We start from the raw sequence: 20643 nt of genomic DNA, 5'->3' as shown, positions 1-20643 counted from the left end.
ATAAATAATGAAAAGCTGGTTGTTTAAACGCCAGTTTATAATAAATAAACAAAGATTTTAGTCTTCTGTGCTTGCCGAAATACCGGACTGAAGAGTATGGCTGTGTTTGCTGAGATCCTGGGGAGTTCAGAAGCAAAATTCCGGTGTGCAAGGTAGCAGACAGATGTCCTCTTTGTCCTGCCCAAGTGCACAATAACGCAACTGAAATGCGCTACTAAACCTCACATAAAGCGATATTGGTTACGTCAATGCCACACTCTGCAGTCTGGGGGAGAAGAGCGATTTTTCGGGTCTAGTGCACAATCACAGGATGCCTTTGCATACTAGACCCCACTTACTCAAATTTTGACGTCATCTGGTTGTGCACTTCTGCACTAGACCTGTTCTTACTGTAAAAGTAAAAAATCAATATTCCTTTAAAAAAGTTTATTTAGAAAATCTGCCAACTTAAAAAACATGTGTATACTTTTTGACTATAAAAACTTACGAGAACATATCACAAAGGAGACGCTACTTTTTTATTTTACTTTTTTAGTATAAAAGGCCACCACGAATACACACCAGTTAGTTTGTTGCACACCTGAATTTTGCATCTGCTTCACCGAGAACTTGGTGAAAACCGCCAATTTCTGCAGTCTGCAACGCCTGTGATCTCAACAATTTAAATATTTTGTTACCTACCAAATTTCAGCTTTTTTCTTGGATAGATTGCATTTGTTAAATCCTTTTCTGTAAAACTACACACCTTTTTTGGTGATTACTACACATTGGTATATATCTAGCCCAGCGGTTCCCAAACTTTTCTAAAAATTTTGCCTGGCGGACAATTTGCAATTATTTTGATATTTTGCGGCCCCATAAAAATCAAAGAATGCTATAGGAAAAAATGCAAAAATACGGTAACGTAAATACGGTAAGCGTTTAATGGGATGGGTGCACTTGTTTTGCTGCAACTAACTCATCAATGTTTGGTTTGGTTTTGGATAGCGCAACTCTCATAACGTGTACTACATCCACCCTGTGAAACTGCTTTACGGACCCCAGTTTTGGAACCGCTGATCTAGCCTATCTGCTTAAAAATGTTGAGGAAGATTTTTTTGGATAAAATTTATTGCTTGCAACGTACATTAGCCAGACTGGTAAGCATGGTGCTTTTCGACAAAATCTCGAGGGTGCTGGACGACCAAAGTTGTGGTGAACGGGTGCTGGACGGCTAAAAGCAGTGTGCACTGGGTGCAAAATTATGCACCAGGTTGGCTATAAATAAAGAGAAAAATGGAAGAGCCAAAACCAGTATCTCCTCCTTTTTCAGTGATTGTGCTATTCCGAAGTTGATCTTAGATGCAGCAAGCAGAGTTTTCAAAAGTCTCAAGGGTACAGTTGCCATGCTTTCCGCTATGGCATATTAATGGCAATACTGTACATTATCCAGCACATAGAAATGAATAAAACATTTACCGTGGAGGCAAGTCTTGTTAGGTGAAAATGTTTGATTCGAGTGATTCAGTGTTTGTTTAATAAAAATATTCAAGAAACATTAAATTATTTAGTAAATATGTTCGGTCAATAAAGTCGATTTTTGGAATTTTAATCAGTCAATCTTTTTTACCTTTAATTTTAATTTTTGTTTTTAAGTCAATAAAAAGTCGCCCTAATATTGGTCCACAACATTACATAAAACTTGCAGCTTGAGTTCACCTGGGTAGCAAATCATTGGCGAAATTAAACTAAAATTAATGATTTACACCTTTTGGTTATTAACCAGAATGTTGCAATCACGGAATTATCTAAATATGTACAATTTTTTTTCCAGTATGTAAGAACAACTATAGTACTAGGGCTAGGGTGGTGCAGATTTATTTAGTACGGTATGGATCAAAATGTGAGCACATCCAATGCAAATGGATCCAGTAAATATGGATCGATAATTGATATACTCGAGTGCTCTTGGATTAATGCAGTAACTGGATTTTGGAAAAAATATCCCAACCAATACAGGTAGGTCGACAATTTATTTTACCCCCAAAATAGTTCTTGCTGTGCCTCATAAAGCCTACCAAACTGTAGGCTTTTTTGTGTTTGAAAATTTTATCCACACAGCATTGCGCAATTGTAACTGTGGTTGCACAAAAAATCATTTAAAAATTAAAGCTGCACTTGTGAATACAAAAATGTATGCTACTGCAAACTTCAGGTTTTTTTTCCAAGACCTCCTGGTTTGCTTCTTTAGACAACAACAACAACAACACAAATCAGAAGCAAATGCACACAAATAACAATTCTTCTTTTCTCTAAAACTTCATTAAACTCTATTTGGTATTAGCATGGGAATTTTTTGCTTTGAGTAAAGAAATCTGTTGCTCAGATTAAACTCTATGATGATTACTCACTGTTCAAGCCGCGGTTACTGTTTAATGACTGAGGACTGAGTTTACTGTTCTAATCGACTTGGTGCTTTGCTGCACCACTAATAACTAGGGCCATTTTTATTTTGACCTAAAAAAAATTTTTTTTGACTTTATTTTTATCAAATTTTGACTTTATTTTGACCTAACGAAATTGCTTATTTGTAGAGGCCACAGTTCTTCCTCCAGTTACCCAAACATAATATTTTGTCGATTTCAGACCCAAACGTAAAGTGTGTCGTGTTTTTTGGCGATAGATTTAGGTAGCTTGTGTTATTTTGTCCTTGTGAAAAGGGCACTTTGCCTCGATTTTCTCCGCATGGTAAATTCTAATAAACAGCAAATTAAACAGGGAATGCTTGTTGTTGCTCCAATCCAGCTTGATGGCGTTTACTTTTCCTGTGGCTTTCAACAAAATACTTTTTATCGCACTTCACTATAACCTCGCAAAAAGTGCACCTTAAATCACCCCCGGGAGTTGCATTAAATTCATCAGAAAAATCTCGACAAGTCTGTCTAACTTTTGCTGAAGACGATTTAGCTTGCTTAGGCATTTTTGTATTACAGAATGTCAGTAGGTTATTCCTAAAATCCAAACTGTTGATCTTCGAAAATACCACGTTTATGAAAAGAAGTTTTTTATAAGAATTATTTAAATACGTAACAATGAATAAACAATGGACAATTTGCGATAAAAGTTACTGCTGATCCAAGTGGGCATTGTGACTTATTTCCTGCTTTTATGGGTTAATATGGTTTAATTGTGTCGCAGTTCCTGATTTACAATGCTTCCACGAGGATTTTTACAAGAATTACTCTCAAGAAACACAAAAACTTTGTAAAAAGCCATATTTTGACAAATTTTGACTTTATTGAAAATTTTGACTTTATTGTAAATTTTGACTTTATTTTGACCTATTAACTTCTTAGAAACAATCCCCTAGGTGCTGAAAACAACTTTATTCTTTGATTCGTGGTCAGACGAGGTCCTTAAAAATTTTTGACTTTATTGACTTTTGCGGGCCCTACTAATAACGCACTCCTTGATACTTTTTACACTTGTTTGCGACTGTGATTGCAATAAAAATTGGAATGAAATATTTTCTATGTTTGATTTTATTTTAATCACTATTTTGGTATTTGTTGATTATGGTATTTCTAAACAGTATATATACTGTATATATTTGAAACAAGTTGTGTAAGATCGATATAAACAATGACCAAGAAAGAGCCAGTACTTGTGATGAATGTATAAATGCAGTTGTGACATCTAATAGTGAAAGTGCAATATTGCAATTGTGTCAAAACTGAAAGTATATACCTGTCTGCAGGTTGTTGTAATGGAAACTACAAGTTAATGGTTGTTTACGAAGTTGAATAAGTTTCATTTGTGCAATTTTTGCTTGGAAAAGTGGAAGAAAAAAGACAAAAACCTGCTGCAAAGTAGATTTTTTAAAATATTCTCTCCATGCAGCATACAAAGAATGCAGTTTGGCCCATATAAAGCTTTGCGTTGTATAGTTAAATCATTTAAGCTGAGTTGAGTCATAGTGTTACCACTGAGTTACTCATACCAATGTTGTGCATTCTTGTAAACTCCACATGTTAATTAGAATTTATTTTTTCATCTAGTTTATCAAGTAATTTACATGGTGTCTTGCTCCCCAGACTAATCTTCATGTTTTTTTTTTCTAGTCAACACGTACTAACCGAAGATATTCTGGAGAGAAAGGTATTTCCAGATGGAAAGCTTTACACCCGTCGGCTTCTAAGTAAAACAAACCCATTGCCACAATGGGGTGTTGTTGTGTTTAAATCTCACTTGAAGCAGGTCGCACATGTCATAGAGGAATCAATTGTCGATCCTGCCAAACATGTCATGACTGTTTACACTTGGAACACTACCTATGCACATATGATGGTAAATAATAATCTACTGCTACCAAAAAATTATTGCCATTGTATAAAATGAAATATTGCATGACAATAATACCTATTCGATGTACTACTACGCATATTAGATTATTGAATGTTTGTAGGAAGTACATGAGCGGTTAACCATCACACCAGCCGACATTACAAAGACGACCCAGGTTTTTAGAGAAGGATGGGTGAATTCATCCCTCACTGGATTTCGACATGTTTTAAGACAGTTTGGTTTAACTCGTTGGAAATCGAATGCAAGAAAAGCATTTCTAGGTTATCAAAGTGTTCTTGTGCAGCCAACTACTCACATTGGCCAGCATACAGTTCTTGGAGAGAAAGCTCTCGACTCCTTACATGAAGTAAAAGATAAAGCAAAAAAGAAAGCTATTGATTTGGCAGTCAGAGCAAATTCTCCTAGTGTTCAATCTTGATGTGGAGCATTCTTTACAATCTTTGTTTTAATTTTCGTTTTTTTCTCAAAAAATTATTTCTTTTTATATAAGACATCAACAATATTCCTTCACTTGTGTGTACCTTTGTCAAAATGTTCCATTTCAGCCTTACGGTTATGAAAAAAGCTATTATTATTGTTATTAATGCGTGTATGATTGAGTGTCTGTGTTGTGTACATTGGTACAATTCAGCATTATGTGAAATCGGAGAAATGTCAAACGTCTAGTTCACGGACGTGCTATGGTTTTATATGAAGGTGTGCTAATTAATTGTCATTAAAAAGTAAGGTTTATTAAAATCAGTCAGGAACGATCTCAAGAAGAGTTATTAGAAGTCAGTGTTAAACAATCATTTAATGGCGAATGTAGGCTACGTATATCTATTTATTTTGTTATCTGTATTATATTAATTTATTTACGAGTTATAAGAAGAAACTTACTGCATAGGCGCCATATATGCTATAATTTTGCGATTTCCATGGTTTTGTTTGACTTCTACGTAATAGTTTAAAAAAATGTGTTAGAGTAGTTAGACCAAACAAAGGCCAACATGGCCGGTTTTGTGTTTCAGTACGGAGATTACCCTAGCAAATGGCGCCTCGAAAGCTTCCAGGTCGCAAGTTTAGGTTAGCCTAAAATGTAGGTGAAAATTGATGAAATTTGATTTTTTTGGCCCAAAATTGCAGTGTTGACTTTAACATTCTATTACAAGAGTTAGAAGTATGTGATTTTAGTAAGGTTTCATGAAATAGTACCCTACCTAAGGCGTACTAAAGTGACATACAAAATTTCAGTGAGCCCATGCGGGGTTTCACGATTAATTGAATAATGTTGGATATGTTACCCTCTAGAGTATAGACCTATACATTTGACATGTTCTGTCTAGTGTCTTCAAATTTTTTAGTATCAAAGGTTATAGTATTATTAAAAGTGACGATATATCTTAAACGATGACGTCATGAATAATTATAGAGTATAAACCACACAAAAGACTGTTATAAATCACAGAAAATAAAGGAAGGTAATTACGAAATAAAAACTTTACGCCTGAAAAAATTTCAAAAAAGATTTTCCGGCATATTGATTGAAGATTACGCTGGCTGTGTGTTGCATCCCTCTGATTTAGTAAAGGTATTGTGACGGTTACGTCACGAGTCATGAGTTATTTTGTAAATGCTGAAACTTTATTTTGGGATCTTGCAATCCAGTTGTTGACCGGACTTGAATTCTCCTTAATGACGTTCAGATAAATTACCTCGCTTGAACTGATGTGCCATATATATACCAATGTAATGTTTGCAATCCTTTCTTTTTACGTGATTGATTTCACTGGTTACTACTGCGCAATGTAACATTCAGTAAGCTTTGCCCGAAGGTGAAAGCCTTTGTGTCTGATAATAAATCAATTGAGAACTTTATCATTTAGTAATATGCATAGACAGAATTTAAGCAACTAACAGCATAATCACGCCGTTCGAGAAATGAGAACTCATATCATCGAAGCAGAAGGAAAAACAAGTTATCAACTATCAATCGTCCTCGCTCATATAGCTACAGCCGCCAGTGAAGCCGGTCTTTATGACAGACATGTTTGTTGTGTAATACTTCACACAAGTAGGCCTAATACACAAACGAAATAAAAGTTGTCATAATATAAAACAAAGCTTTTAGCCAAATGTTTGTCAACTAGCCTTAAACAGAAAATTACCTACGGCATTGATCGAATACCATGCTGTGATTGATAGTCCTTTCACAGTATTTTTATTTTGTGTCTAGGTTGATCTTATTACTTTGATAAATTTATACCGGCACACGAAAGTGTAACTAATACCCCTGGGCACAGTTTTGGAAATGGAACAATCTGCTGTAATCTGAAACAATCCTATTCGATCTATTATTTGATAAGTTGTGCAAGTTCCGCTTGCCACACGTTTTTGTTTAGTTGTGTGTTTTGGTTTATTATATTGCCCGAATTTAGAATTGTCCACCAGGTCCACTGAACAGGAGCAAGTGGCTTAATGTCTTGCTCAATGGCACTACAACGGTAGCGTCACTGGGTATCGAACACGGAGCACGTATAACGCAACGGATGACATTACGCTACGCACATGTTGTTGACCTGTTCCTGATCCACGACTGCAGCTAACTTGGTATTGTTGGTTATGCCGAGGCACAGGCACAACTTGAGGTGGAGAAACGTCTCAAAAGAGTGTCTGTATGCCTCCTTGTCTAAAAGGCGACTGACTGAAAATGCGAACAGAGAATAACGACAAAATAAACAATAATTCTTTGGGCAAATAATCGTTATTTCCTGCCGTTATCTAGCGAACAAGGTCGTGAACACTTCACACGCGCCACATTATTCGCTTGGCTACCAAACCGACATGTTGTTTGGCCATTGGAAAATGAATATAACTCCTATATTTTTTCGAAATGGATTGGCAGTGTAAAAGCCGGGACGACAGATTTACAGAGTTTAGCTCAAGAAAAGAAAAACAGCTTAGGTTAATCAAGCATTTACATAAACAATTGCACGCCAAAGTCAAATTCTAGAATTGCAAGTCAAATCTTGCAAAACATTTGGCTACTAAAGATCCGATTAAAAAATTTGATCTGCTAAAACATGCAATTCAACTGTTTTTTTTTATGGAGACGTAGATATTGCGTCATCTAAGACGGTTTGTGTGATTGTTTATTGATTGACAAATACTGTGGCAAACGCAACTATTGTTGATATTTAATAACGTCTGACTATGAAATGACTATTATTGAAATGTTTATTGCGGGTGATGATATATGAATCTCATGAGGTCGTTGTCTATTTTTCTCACCCACAGATTTAATTGTTTACCCTGACGGCTTATTTTCTGATGACTAGCTTCAATTAGTAGTGATCAATATTATAATGACTTGTTTTCCACTGCTATATTATAGGAACAAAGTCCTTGTTACTTTGTGAAGATGACAATAAAATTGTCTATCTTAACACTGAACTTATTCAAATAGAATTCAACAATGGTTACATAGGAATGATAGCTGTATATACTGATTATATTGAAGTTTCTTTGAAAAATTACATTTAGACAAAACATTAGCACAGTAACAGCATAAAGACGTCCATATTATAAGGGTTGATCGTAGTAGAATGAATGCATTGAACAGCTGTGCATAACTCACCCAAGATAGGCAGGCGCGATATTTATGTCATGACTTAAAACGGAAAACAGAAAGTTATCAGTACGCAATGTTATCTATCATTACCGTCATGTTTCGTAAAGCAGACGTCTGAAAATAATAGTTCTATATTCTATTCGATTTGTATACTATTATAATACCCCTTTATGTCTATTATCACAAGCTAAACGTTATATCCACATTTTAACTATTTCAATATCTAAGACTAAGATAAGAGAGCATTCTCTCGAAAATCCAGTTAAAATGTTTGGATATGGAACTCTAGTAATGTAAGTTTTTTAAATTTTTGTTTCGCTGGGTAACACAGCAAAGTGAAAGGTTGAAGATTTACAAAAGTTCACTCTGATGTTGGAGTTATCCCAACCATCAAAAGTTGAAAAGCGGTTGAGAGAAAAAATCAACTTGAGACCTTTGTCATAAAATTATATGATTCAATACACACTATGAAATAAATAAAAGTATTGATGTAGCTTTTACCGACGTATTTCATCATATTCAGTTTAAAAAAGCTATTACATCAAGACTGTTTACCAACAAACAGCTTTTTAACAAGAACTATTTATTTAAGTGTCGTTAAAGGGAAATGCCCTTCTTCGCAATGGTTGCGTCATTCAGGCGTTACTGATTAAGTGCAATCGTACATAGGCTAAAGTTTTTGTATGGAAAACTATTGCATTAAAATTGCATAAAATGATTTGGTTATTTTAATTATTGTCTAAGGTTAATATTTTTTAGTATCCCTCTTCTATGATAACTTTATTTATTTAACTGAATACTCATGCTTTAATACTTTTCTTAGTTTGCAGCTAACCAAAGCAAACTTGCAATTGACAGGTGTTTAAAAGACGTAACATCTGAAGCTGATAGCTGTACTTCGCCTTTTTGGCTTACTTGTGGTTTGTGGTGGTTGTACATTTGCAATTTGTGTGGAAGCTATTGAGCTAGGCCTACTGAGTTAGTGAGTTGTATATGTATTTTTGTTGGCAGAGTTAGTTAAAAAAAAACCTTTGGATTAACGAACGTAAAAACCTCTACACTACTGCCACTAGGCTATACACCTGTTGCTGCTGGTGGTGAAGTTATTAATTTATCAATAGACCCTTTCCGAGTTACTGTCTGGGTGACAAAAGTTTTTCAATCGCCTATACTTAACAATGGAGTTTGGCATAAGTACAGTCAATACGGTCTTCCATCAGCTACTGTGGTGCACTTTGTGACTTGGACAGAACATCTGCACACTTAGTTTTTAATTGATTTAGATACTGAATAAATTAGATAACCAAAGAGCGCACTTCCAGTGCATCCAAACATTTTTGCGCACCCACACTTGTCAAGTTTGGTTGTCTGGCACATGCAAGATCTTGCCTTTTTAGTACGGTCCTGAATTTTGTCTTATAAGATTCTCCGTTTACTATGACCACTGACCAGCTTTCTAATATAATGACCGCTTTTTTAATCTTTTTCAATTTTTTGTGTCAATTATACAACGTGACAATTGTGCCACAAACATTTTCAGTTCACCTTTTGATGTTTAATTTTAATGAAATAAATGATAAATTTCATGCTTTTAGTCATTATCTGCGACTGTATCAATCCTGATGGATGGTTATACAGTATCTTCAGTTATTGTGATCATTTCGATATTATGACCAAAATAGTCTGGTGGTAATATAAGGCAGAGTCTACTGCATATCTTATTTAGTAAAAGTTGAAGCCTTCTAACCAGTTATTGCACAAGTATTGAAATAGTTATAATTATGCCACATTGCCATAGACCTTGGTTTTAATGATCTGTTTTAAAGATAAAGAGACAAAACCTATTGTTAGCATCAGTTAACTATGAAGGATTTACTAACTCTGTTTGTTGGTGCTGGGCTTTCAGAGAAGAAGGCAGTGGAGACGATAAAAAACAAAAATGTATCAGCCACATTTGAAGAAGCAATTACAATGGTTTGTAAATTTATACATATTTCTGGAGCTTGCCTGAACTTTACTATGAATATATAATTTGCATTTCTTAAGCTGAGAGCAAAGTGCGAAGTTGCTTAAACTTAACTTGCTTAAATAAAGTTGAAAGTTTTTATTTGTTTCATACAGGCAGCCAACAAATGTAAAATTGATAAAACTGTTGGAAATCTTCTGTATCAAGTTGCAACTCGATTGAAAGATAAGAAACATTTGCCTCTGCTCGTGGGGTTTATATGCCGCAATAAAATCACCACAGAACTTCAGTTAGCATGTGCCTTTGATTACTTGAAGAGTCACCCAAGTTATCCAGCCAATGAGGAAGAGTTTTCAAAGGCGTGTGGAGTGGGTGTAGTCGTGTCTCCAGAGGAAATTGAAGAAGTGGTAAAAGACAAATTTGTCATTAATCGTAAAACTTTTTTAGTTTTTAAAATATATTAATCATGTTGTGTCGGTGTGTCCTATATAATTATCTACTCATACATTGATTATTGTATGTTAAGTGTTTTAGATTTTAACTTAACCTGAATTAACATATTCCTTTTTTAGATTTTGTCAATGTTTATTTAATTTCATTTTTTGTCAGTTTGGTTTAATGTTGTGCAATAATTATATTTACATTTAAGATTGAATCCATTGTCAAAGAAAATCACAGTGAACTAGTAGAACAGAGATACCATTTTAATTTGGGGAAAGCACTCGGAGAAGCTAGAAAGCGCTTGAAATTTGCTGATGGAAAAATTGTCAAAAATGAACTTGATATGCAAATTCTCGATTTGCTGGGCCCGAAGACTGATGCTGACCTTGCCCCTCCACCAAAGAAGGTGAAATTTTGCTTAAGTACTGTATGCCTTCTTTTGCTTTTGTCGATTTTTTTATGATTTTTTAAAGATTTGGTAAGATTTGTTATTGCTTGTCATATGTGTCTGTGTCTACCTTCTAAAATATCTATATTGTTCATTGTGTTTCCTTGTGCAGCAGAAAGACAAGAAAAGCAAAGGTGACAATGTTCCAACAACCAAGTCAAAAAAACCAAACACCATGTCAGATAACAGTGAGATTCAACTGGAAGAAGCAAGTCTCATGGATCAGCTTCGGGGAGCAGCATTAAAATTTCACAAACCAGGAGAAAATTATAAAACTGAAGGTTATGTTATCAATGAAAACACCATGAAACTTTTGAAAGAACATCTGGAAATAACTGGTGGTCAGGTCCGTGGCAGAATTTTGAATTTATAATTATATCTTTTGAAATTTCTAGCGATAAACTTCACTGCTGATCATACAATTTACTGTGTTAGTGATGTATTCTAGCAATAACGTATGGTAAAAATCTGATGGTTCGGTTTAGAGTTTTCTGCATTTCAGAATATGCGTACATTTGAAAGCATTCAAGTTCAAATTACATACGACAAATGTCACTGCTGTTAATTAATAATGCATCATAATCAGTTATTTATGTTTTTCACGATTTTCAGTTCTATATTTCAGGTTCGATCAAGGTTTCCCCCAGAGCCAAATGGCATTCTTCACATAGGACATGCCAAGGCTATTAATTTCAATTTTGGTTACGCAAAAGCAAACGATGGAGTTTGTTTCTTACGTTACGATGACACCAACCCCGAAAAGGAGGAGGAAAAATTCTTCACTGGGATCTTGGACATGGTTAAATGGCTCGGTAAGCTTCAATTTTACGATGAAATTTTTCCAAACTATTGTGAGAATATATCAGTCTGTCAATGCAATGACATAAAATACTGTGTGTATACTTGAACTATCAGTGCATGCTTAAGTTTTATTAAATTCTTTGTTGTTATGTGTTATTGCAGGTTACACTCCCTACAAGGTGACACATGCATCAGATTACTTTCAGGATCTCTACGAACATGCCATTGTTCTAATCAAGAAAAATCTGGCATATGTCTGTCACCAGAAACACAAAGAAATCCAGGGAAAAAATCCTCCACCTTCACCATGGAGAAACAGACCGATTTCCGAATCATTAACTCTTTTTGAAGTAAGTTTAGTAATTACACTACATAATAGAATATATTTCTCATTTCTTTTAATGCAGCTCATTAATGCCGTGGAGGCTACTGCTTAAATGTATTGATGTACAATATAAACTGCTGTCATATTAAATTGGGCCATATTTTCCAATTAAATTTGCTGGAAACGTACTCGGAGGTAATTCTTTAACCATTGGTTTAATAGGATATGAGGAAGGGCAAGGTAACTGAAGGTGATGCAACGCTGAGGATGAAAATGATCATGGAAGATGGTAAACAAGATCCGGTTGCTTACAGGATAAAATTCACTCCTCATCATCGGACTGGTGATAAATGGTGTATTTATCCAACTTACGACTTCACTCACTGTCTATGTGACAGCATTGAGCATATCACGCATTCGCTTTGCACAAAAGAATTCCAGGCCAGGTAAAGCGCAGCCACAAAGCACTATACAGGCTACTGTCATTTTGTATGTTTCATATGTTTTTTACATTTTCACAACCTGCATATTGCAGATTACTGAAGATCGGCTTAGAAGTGTGTTTTTTACAATTTCAGGCGCTCAAGTTATTATTGGTTGTGCAATTCTGTCGACATTTATTGCCCTGTTCAGTGGGAGTATGGAAGACTGAACCTTCAGGTAAAGTATTTCCATATCAGTTCTATTTTTGTTTGCTTCTGTTAAAATAGTAACCAGTTAGTCAATGTAGTAATATTCAAGCATGGATAATATTGGATATGCATTGCCTGAGATATCAGATGGAATATGAATATGGTTACATCACCCAAAATTGTGGTTAGTGAATTTTTTACTTTGCAGTACACGGTGGTATCAAAAAGGAAGATCACGAAGTTAATAGATGCTGGAGTCGTTCGTGATTGGGATGATCCTAGGTTATTCACACTCACTGCTTTGAGAAGAAGAGGTTTTCCTCCTGAGGCTATCAATAATTTTTGCGCAAAGGTAGTTATATTTAGCATATTTCTATTGTACTATTAACAATGTAAGTGATGGGGTGTTTCCATTTCTGGTATTTGGCAGTAGGAAAATTTCTAGTTTGGTATTATCTTTGCAAAAAGTTATTGTACTCAAAAAATTAAACGTTTGTTGATCTTAATTGCGATTGATCACCTCATCAATACTGTATTAAGTCCCATGAACGTAATGTTTTATATTTAAACAAACTACTTTGATTGTTACTAATTCTATAATACTTACCAGGTTGGTGTAACTGGCAATTTGGTCATTCTGGAACCACCACTGCTTGAAGCATGTGTTAGGACCACATTAAACAACGTAGCACCCAGGTATATTTTTTGTTTAGATGTGGAGCAACTTATGTCAGCAACTTTACAGAGACTCTTGAATACGGAAGTTTTTTTCATACCCTGCTTGTGTTATATGATTTAAATTTTGCGTTATCATGTAGACTTGTGCTGTGTTTTCGCTTTGTTTGTTGTTAAAATGTTTACTTTGATTTGCAGGAGAATGGCAGTTCTTGAACCCCTTAAAGTAGTGATCAGCAATTTTCCCAATGACAGCGGTTCAATCGATATAAGTGTTCCTAATTTTCCAGCCGATGAATCTCGTGGTTCAAGGACGGTCAAATTGACTTCAACCATATACATTGAAAAGACAGACTTTTCTGAAGTTGGTGAAAAAGACACATGTTTTGAAATGTCAGCAAGCCTTGCTCATACCTATAATGTCAATAATTTTACACATTGCAGACTGCAGATAAGAACTACAAACGATTTGCAACGAACCAGAGTGTTGGATTGCGGCATGCTGGTCTTGTCCTTACATTTGAACGAGCAGTGAAAGACGACTCGGGTCATCTAACTGAACTGCATGTTCGATGTGATTCTGTAGATGTTGCCCCAAAGCCAAAAGGATTTATCCACTGGGTGTCAGACCAGGGCAGGGTTGTTGCAGAAGTCCGAATATACAGTCGATTGTAAGTCATGCAAGTATAAATTACCTTCTTTTTGCTTTCAATAAACCTGTTTAGCAACCCAAAACAAACCCTACAATTGTGATCAATATCTACACAATGTTTTACTTTACCTGTAAACAATTACATGAAAAGATATGAATAGAAGCACCTTTACACATGTTGGTTGTTTATGTCTTATCATAAATGTGGTGTCGTTGATTTTCTAAAGAGCTCTACTGATGTTATATCTTAGGCCCGTGAGATCAAAATGGAGCAATAATTAACATAATAATTATGTAGACACAGAATTGTAAATTCAAGGTTTATACTGGTTTTGGTCGAACCATGTTCACCGAGAGCAAGTATAAAAGCAGTAAACAAGTAGCACCATTGTACCGAGCTTCAAGTGTACGAAAGCTTGTCTTTAAATTTATAAAAATACCTCAAACTCAATGATGCTCTTTATTTGCTGTCTTTATATTCCAAGCTTAAATAAATCTGTATGTCTTGTTGCCATCGTAGTTTCAACAGACATTGTTATTTTACAATGCCTTTATATGTATTTCACTTTGCTTAGTAACAGTATTACTATCGAACGTGAATCTGTTTTACGTATGAGCGTCATTTAGTTGGGTTAGACATCGTGTTCCTAGCCTATGAAAATTTCCTGTTCTAGTGTATTAGAACTTTAGAAGGAAACTTTTTACTACTGAGGTTGGGTTAAATATTTTGAACATCGTGTGTGTGCCGCATGTTTGGATTCTACCTACTCTTCGATTTAATTTTTCATCTTGAACAAAATTCTAATGTATTGTAAAAAATTGGTTTCTGGCTTGGTTTTTGATTTTGTAACACAGACAGAAAGGCAACATGCTTAGGTGTCATATTTTCCACCACTGCCTTATTGGTCCATATATTGCTATTGGAAAGTTTTAGAAATCTTTATTTAACTGGTTTAGAACATTTCAATAAAAGAAGATATCTTAAATTAGTTGTCACTCTGTATAACTGGCAATGTAGGTTTGTGCTCTGTGTGAGTGTGAATTAGAACATCCAATATAGGGTTGTGCTTGATCGTTGTTAGAAATACAATTGAATGACCTTAAAATGTTAGCTTGTTAACATGAAAAGCATTAATTAATATTAGTAATCAATTTGCAACACTATTGCTGCTGTCGTACCTCAGTCATATTAACTCTTACCTTGATGTCATGTGTAATAGATTTAAACACAAAAATCCTGAAGATCCCGCAGTTGTTCCTGGAGGCTTCCTAACTGACTGCAACACTGACACTCTTGAAGTGCATGAAAATGTTTACGCGGAGTCTTCGTTACGTGGGGCAGAGGTTTTCAGTAAATATCAATTTGAAAGGCTTGGCTACTTTTGCGTTGACCCAGATTCTTTAAAAGAGAAGGTAACTTTGACATTTTTAGATTTTTCTGAATTTGTGGTCTTGCTATTGCCTAAACACTGCTGTTTACCTAACGTATGTGTGTTTTTTTCAGATGGTGTTTAACCTTACAATTCCATTAAAAGAAGACCCAAAGAAGAAGTAACACATTAAACAGTGTTTCATGTTCTATTATGTTGGTGGTTAGATCATGGTCCACGGGAAGGTTTTATATTTACAACTCTGCAATTAATTATCAAAGCTGCTGCTGTTGTTGTCAGATAGTATTTGCGACTTTATATGCATTGCATTTCAGTGCCCTGGTTTCATTGAAGAAATTTGCATTTGATTGAATAAATGGCTATTAGATGTATTTATGCTGTAATGTGACGGAATAAACATTACAGTTACCTTTTAACTACATATGGGTGTTTCCAAGAGTTTCACAGCACTGTGATATGCTGCAAATTTAGCATTTCATTCTACTCTTGTTTGTGACCCATGTGGTTAACTTGAAACCCTCCAACATGTGTCAATAAGTAGTCAGTTTGCACAGGGGGCTGTTTTTTTTTCAATATTCCTATCAGTTTAATTATAATATATCTTTTATGTAATGGTATTAGTCAGAAAATATTATTATAAGTTAAAACATTTTTTAAAATCGATTTGGTTATCGTTTGTGGGGACCTCAAATACTAAGTAGAGTTGTTGTTGCATATGGTCGAATTTATCAAAGCTGTTAAATACATGAAGGGTAAAGTTTCTAAAGAAACTTAAAAAAAAAAAACGTTCTGTTCCGACTTTGTTATAAAATTAGTAACATGTTAACACCTATTCCTGGTAACCAGAAATACTAAATTAAAAACTTTTTTCCATATTATTTATGATCTTTAGGTCATCCATGATTACAGTATCAATTCTACCAGCAGTTAAATTCACAGCCGTAAATTTGAATCTTAGCAAAATAACCAGTAATTATATATGTAAATTATTCCCACCCAAAATGTCAAGTGTTCAAACTCTCTAACATTTTGTTCCAAAAGGTATTTCATGAATAAGTTGTGCTAACATTTATATTTGTTCGTTACATTTTATTAGTATCACATCAGTAACCTAATACAGTTTATATTCATAAATAAACCGTACTCCTGAACTCTCCAAAATGGTACAAACATTTTTAACAAATTTTATCTGCATCACATTTAGTAATATGTATTAACCTCAAAAAAGCTCCCAATTCGACTACCTATGAATATGAGTAACATCATTTTGTGTGGTAACCATAAATACTAGACCGGAAAACAATTATTAATGAAAATTTAACCATTAAACTTCCTTGGTCTAGACCGTCAAATACAAAGACGTATTTTGACGGATTTCAAAAGAAATCCTGTTTTTACTTCATTCTTCAATTCATATGTGTGGGTATGCCATTGTTTGCCTCAACTCATTGTCTGCACGTAAAAATTTATTGTTTGATTTAAATGTGTTTTTTCACTAAAAACAAAAATTTTAATCTTTTTATAATCATTTTTTTCATCGGTGATATTTGATTGTGAAGTTTTGGATTTATCTGGACAGCCCGAATTTTTAGCGTGGAAATGTCTTCATGCTATCCCAGCTGTGAAGTCAGTATATCACCGGCGTGAAGCTTTCTAGTTACCAGTACCCTGGTTACTTATTCATCGTCAGAAAATACCGCATCTTTGCTTTTACGAATAAATAATTATTCTCAAAGAATAATGAATAAGTAACTATGTAGCATCTAATGATATGATATGAAACTCCATAGCAAGAAATCACAGGTGGCTAGTTGGTATTTTCAAAATGAGCCTACTGTTGGTAACCGTACCAGTACTTGAAAGAAATCGTACAGACGGTAACGGTTCTTGGTGCTGTTTGAAAACATGGTTCGGTACTCGTACCTGCGCTTTTTGTGTAACGTTTCCTGCTGTACTTGTAATGTTTGCCCCTATTATGGCCCAGCTATAGGTTACTTTGTAGGTCAAAACATAGCTTATATGCCTCACTCACAGGGACTTTTTTAGACATTTATCGATTAAAACAGAACAACAAACGAACTATGACTAAAAAGTTGTGCGGCCCGCTTACTCGGCTGTAACTGACAAAGTGGCCCGCGACAGCGAATAGGTTCGTCACCCCTGATTTAAACAATACGTTTAATAGCAACTAATATGCCGCAACGTCAAGTAACGTTGGTATGAACCAAAAACAAAAGTACGAGTTGCCCTTTCGCTCATAGTTTACCAGAAGGCTGATTAGAGAGTTACTACTTTGAAATTTCTGAAAGTTTTTCTAACATAATGCCCGAAGTTTATTACTTATAATTATACTAGTGCACCAGAGCGAAAGTAACTCCTAATTACAACCTGATTAAACTAATTACAAAGTTTTGAGAAAGTTACAAGAAAAGATGTGTAGGAATCGGCTACTGATGTTCAGATCTTCACTTTTAATACCACAATACGACTAAAATCTGTCTTTGTGGTAACCACAAATATTAGACCGAAAAATATTTATTAATTGACTTTTCACTATGAAACTGTCTGGTCGAACCCATCAAAAATTAACGTGAATGTTTGATGGATTTCATGATAAATCCTGTTGCTAGACTTATTCCTGTGTCGTCTGCAGAAAAACAAAATCATCTGTGATTAAGGAAAAGAGTATAGCAAATTTTTGAATATATTGACCACCTATTGTATTGTTTATTTTTTCAGTATGAACAGTACGAAGCGAAAGTTATGAAGCTAGCCGTTGTATTGATAGTACAATAAAACAAATGATTCGACCTAAGGTTAATGTCCTTGCTGATTATTGTGAATCCAAACAGCTACGCCTTACTCAAACGAGACTTGACATCAATAAAACGATTTTACCTTGACCTGTGAATTTTGCTGACTTTTCATGCGAAACATAAAATATAAGCTGTGGCGCTTGTTAACAAACTTTTACGCTTCTGATCTGTTATCCATTTATCACAAATGGTAAAACGATAATTTCTAGTATATAAAAATCGTTCTGTTTGTTCGTCGTGCATATCAACAATCTACTATTAAGGCATACTATTTATTACAACTGTGGACAAACTACGGCTCGTCGACCTTTTGTTTGTGGCTCTTCAATATCTCAATTTAATAGCGAACAGTTGTTATCGCACAATTAAACTTTGTTTTATTTTCTAGTAATTTTAGAACTACAGTATAAGCTTAAGTTAGCATAGTTAAACACATTACAAAACGAAGAAGGTGAGATCAACAAATAACAGAAAACAAAAATATGAAGATGAAAACCGAGATCTTAATCGCAGAGTGGGAGGATTTAATGGCTCTCTTCTGTCTGTGATTGTCGAAATCTAGTTTTTGCCTTGCAGACGTTTTCCCACCTCTGGTCTATTACTACAGAAACATTTTTTGTTATAGTTTTATATACAGTAAAAAGAAAACCTGGAATTTTCAAATCCTGTAGTTTATTTTTTCTTTGTCAATCTCGCCAAATCATGGAAAGAAAAAATCTTTTTTCTTGCGGAATGTATAGTTTCTCCTAAAGGAAAAGTTAACCGGTCATCCAGCTACGAAGCGTTTACTAACACGAAAGAACACCTAAATGTTGCACAATAATAACAATGGTTTGTATGAACAATTAAATTATTTGATGTTTTCATACTTCTGCTGAGCAACAAATTTTCGGAAATAGATGTCACCACTGGGTCATGACGACCGGATAAAAAAGATGAATCGTCTACCGCTATGAGAGTAGAAATAGTTACTCAATACTTATATTAACTTTTAAACAAAAAACATGTAAACACTATATGAAGATTGTGTGCTCGTCTATTTATTAGATTATTAATTGAACGCCGAAATTACCTGCTTAACTTCTGTGTTCTGCTGCTTTGCTCATGGTATTTTGTAACTTAGCCTATCGTTACTGTACGTGTCGTTGTAGCCTATATCATGTTGGAAGCGCCTTGCGCAAATTTCAAACTCAGAAAAAGAATGACTAAGTATAACCCAGCTTTGCCAGTGTGTAGCCTATTACGTCAAACTGTTGTTTTAGCAATCAGTTAATCGTATGGGCTAAGCGGTTGATATAATACCATGATAAGAACATCAACCAGTTAGAACATTCGATTGTAAAAAATAACTTTTATCGCTTATATGCGTCATCCTTTGATGTTTCGGTTTTATTTTTTAGTAGATAAAAACCGATGTACTCCTTTTTTCTACAGTAAGATTTCGATCCGACACACATGCACCGAAATAAGCTTGCAGTTTAATTTGCGAAAGTTAAGTTTACACAATGCATTATTAATGTTTAACTTTCGTCTCATAAGTTAGCAGGTTAACTATTTTGATATACAGTATATAGTAGACTGTATGTGTTTGTACTTTCTGCTTATATTAAACTGTCATAGTTATACATTGAATTAGATGCCGATTGTGATTTTCATGACAGTTCAGTTGTTTAAAATCGCTTTCCCGTGCGGGCAGCGGCAATAAAACAGTATTATCGCGCTATATTGGTGATGCGCGGTCTTAAACCGACCGACACGATACTTGAGAAAGACGCTGGTTAATTGCGTGCGCTTAATTACGGTATCACTTTTATATCGCATTGATCCAGTATAATTAGCAAATAAATAGCAAGGTAACACGTTATTAAAAGCCAATAAAACCTATACGAAAATCATTTGATCTTACAGGAGAATCACTCGCTATGTAAAGCACTTCGTCTCGCCAGCCCAGACTTGCGGTCTGACGCGTGTAGAGAGGCCACTTAAATCGAGCGGTTAATTCGAAGATGATTTTCCATCGACTACAAAGTGACAGGATGACACGCTGGTTCACCAGTGCGTGTCTATATGCATTGCCAACTGATTAGATGTAAATTATCGTCGGCGTATACAATGTGCTTTTAATAAAACCAGTCAAACCCTTAAATCCAGGATAGAAGGTTTATTAAAATTGTAACATTGTATCCATTATAGCTGTTAGGATTCATTCGAAATGGACCTAGATTTTATCATCATGATAAGATAAGGTTAAGGTTATGCAATTCCTTTTCCATCTGATTTTTTGACAATGTACTTTAACTTTTAATGCAGATGCATGGCTTTGATAGACAGCTCGTGATCACTAATGTTTAGTTCGTCATACCGGATGCACGTTATCCAACTGCTAATTAAAGTCTTTATTTCTTAACATATGCTTCATTAAGCATATATTGCATCCAATTTTAACACATCATTTGGAAGGTTAACGAATACATAGACATACTAGACATTAAGCATATAGACAAATCTTGCTGGTGTTAGATCACATATTGGTTATATACTA

The 20643-nt window shown here is 34.8% G+C and overlaps 2 protein-coding genes across 3 annotated transcripts; both read left to right on the top strand.

Moving 5' to 3' along the window:
• The first annotated feature begins 1795 nt into the window (after positions 1–1795).
• LOC143470002 (PRELI domain-containing protein 1, mitochondrial-like) lies at positions 1796–5096 on the top strand. The gene is made up of 3 exons (XM_076967835.1): positions 1796–1998; positions 4101–4326; positions 4445–5096. The coding sequence occupies exons 1-3, from the start codon at positions 1871–1873 to the stop codon at positions 4760–4762; spliced, it is 672 nt and encodes a 223-aa protein (XP_076823950.1). The 5' UTR covers positions 1796–1870; the 3' UTR covers positions 4763–5096.
• Positions 5097–9729: 4633 nt separating this feature from the next.
• LOC143465617 (glutamine--tRNA ligase-like) lies at positions 9730–15701 on the top strand. Of its 2 annotated transcripts, none has more exons than XM_076964018.1 (14): positions 9730–9928; positions 10076–10327; positions 10570–10767; positions 10925–11155; positions 11435–11621; positions 11773–11960; positions 12158–12381; positions 12514–12595; positions 12776–12919; positions 13178–13263; positions 13441–13606; positions 13687–13913; positions 15115–15307; positions 15399–15701. In XM_076964018.1, exons 1-14 carry the CDS (start codon positions 9818–9820, stop codon positions 15447–15449), a joined length of 2340 nt encoding a protein of 779 aa, XP_076820133.1. In that variant the 5' UTR covers positions 9730–9817; the 3' UTR covers positions 15450–15701. The 2 variants fall into 2 exon arrangements, with proteins under 2 accessions (XP_076820133.1, XP_076820125.1); XM_076964010.1 differs by having other exon boundaries at positions 9731–9928; positions 10922–11155.
• The last annotated feature ends 4942 nt before the right edge of the window (positions 15702–20643 follow it).

Source organism: Clavelina lepadiformis, chromosome 1 (genome assembly GCF_947623445.1).
Source record: "Clavelina lepadiformis chromosome 1, kaClaLepa1.1, whole genome shotgun sequence".
Lineage (NCBI taxonomy): Eukaryota > Metazoa > Chordata > Ascidiacea > Aplousobranchia > Clavelinidae > Clavelina > Clavelina lepadiformis.
The sequence above is the reverse complement of the archived record's forward strand: the minus strand, read 5'-3'. Positions and strand labels throughout refer to the sequence as shown.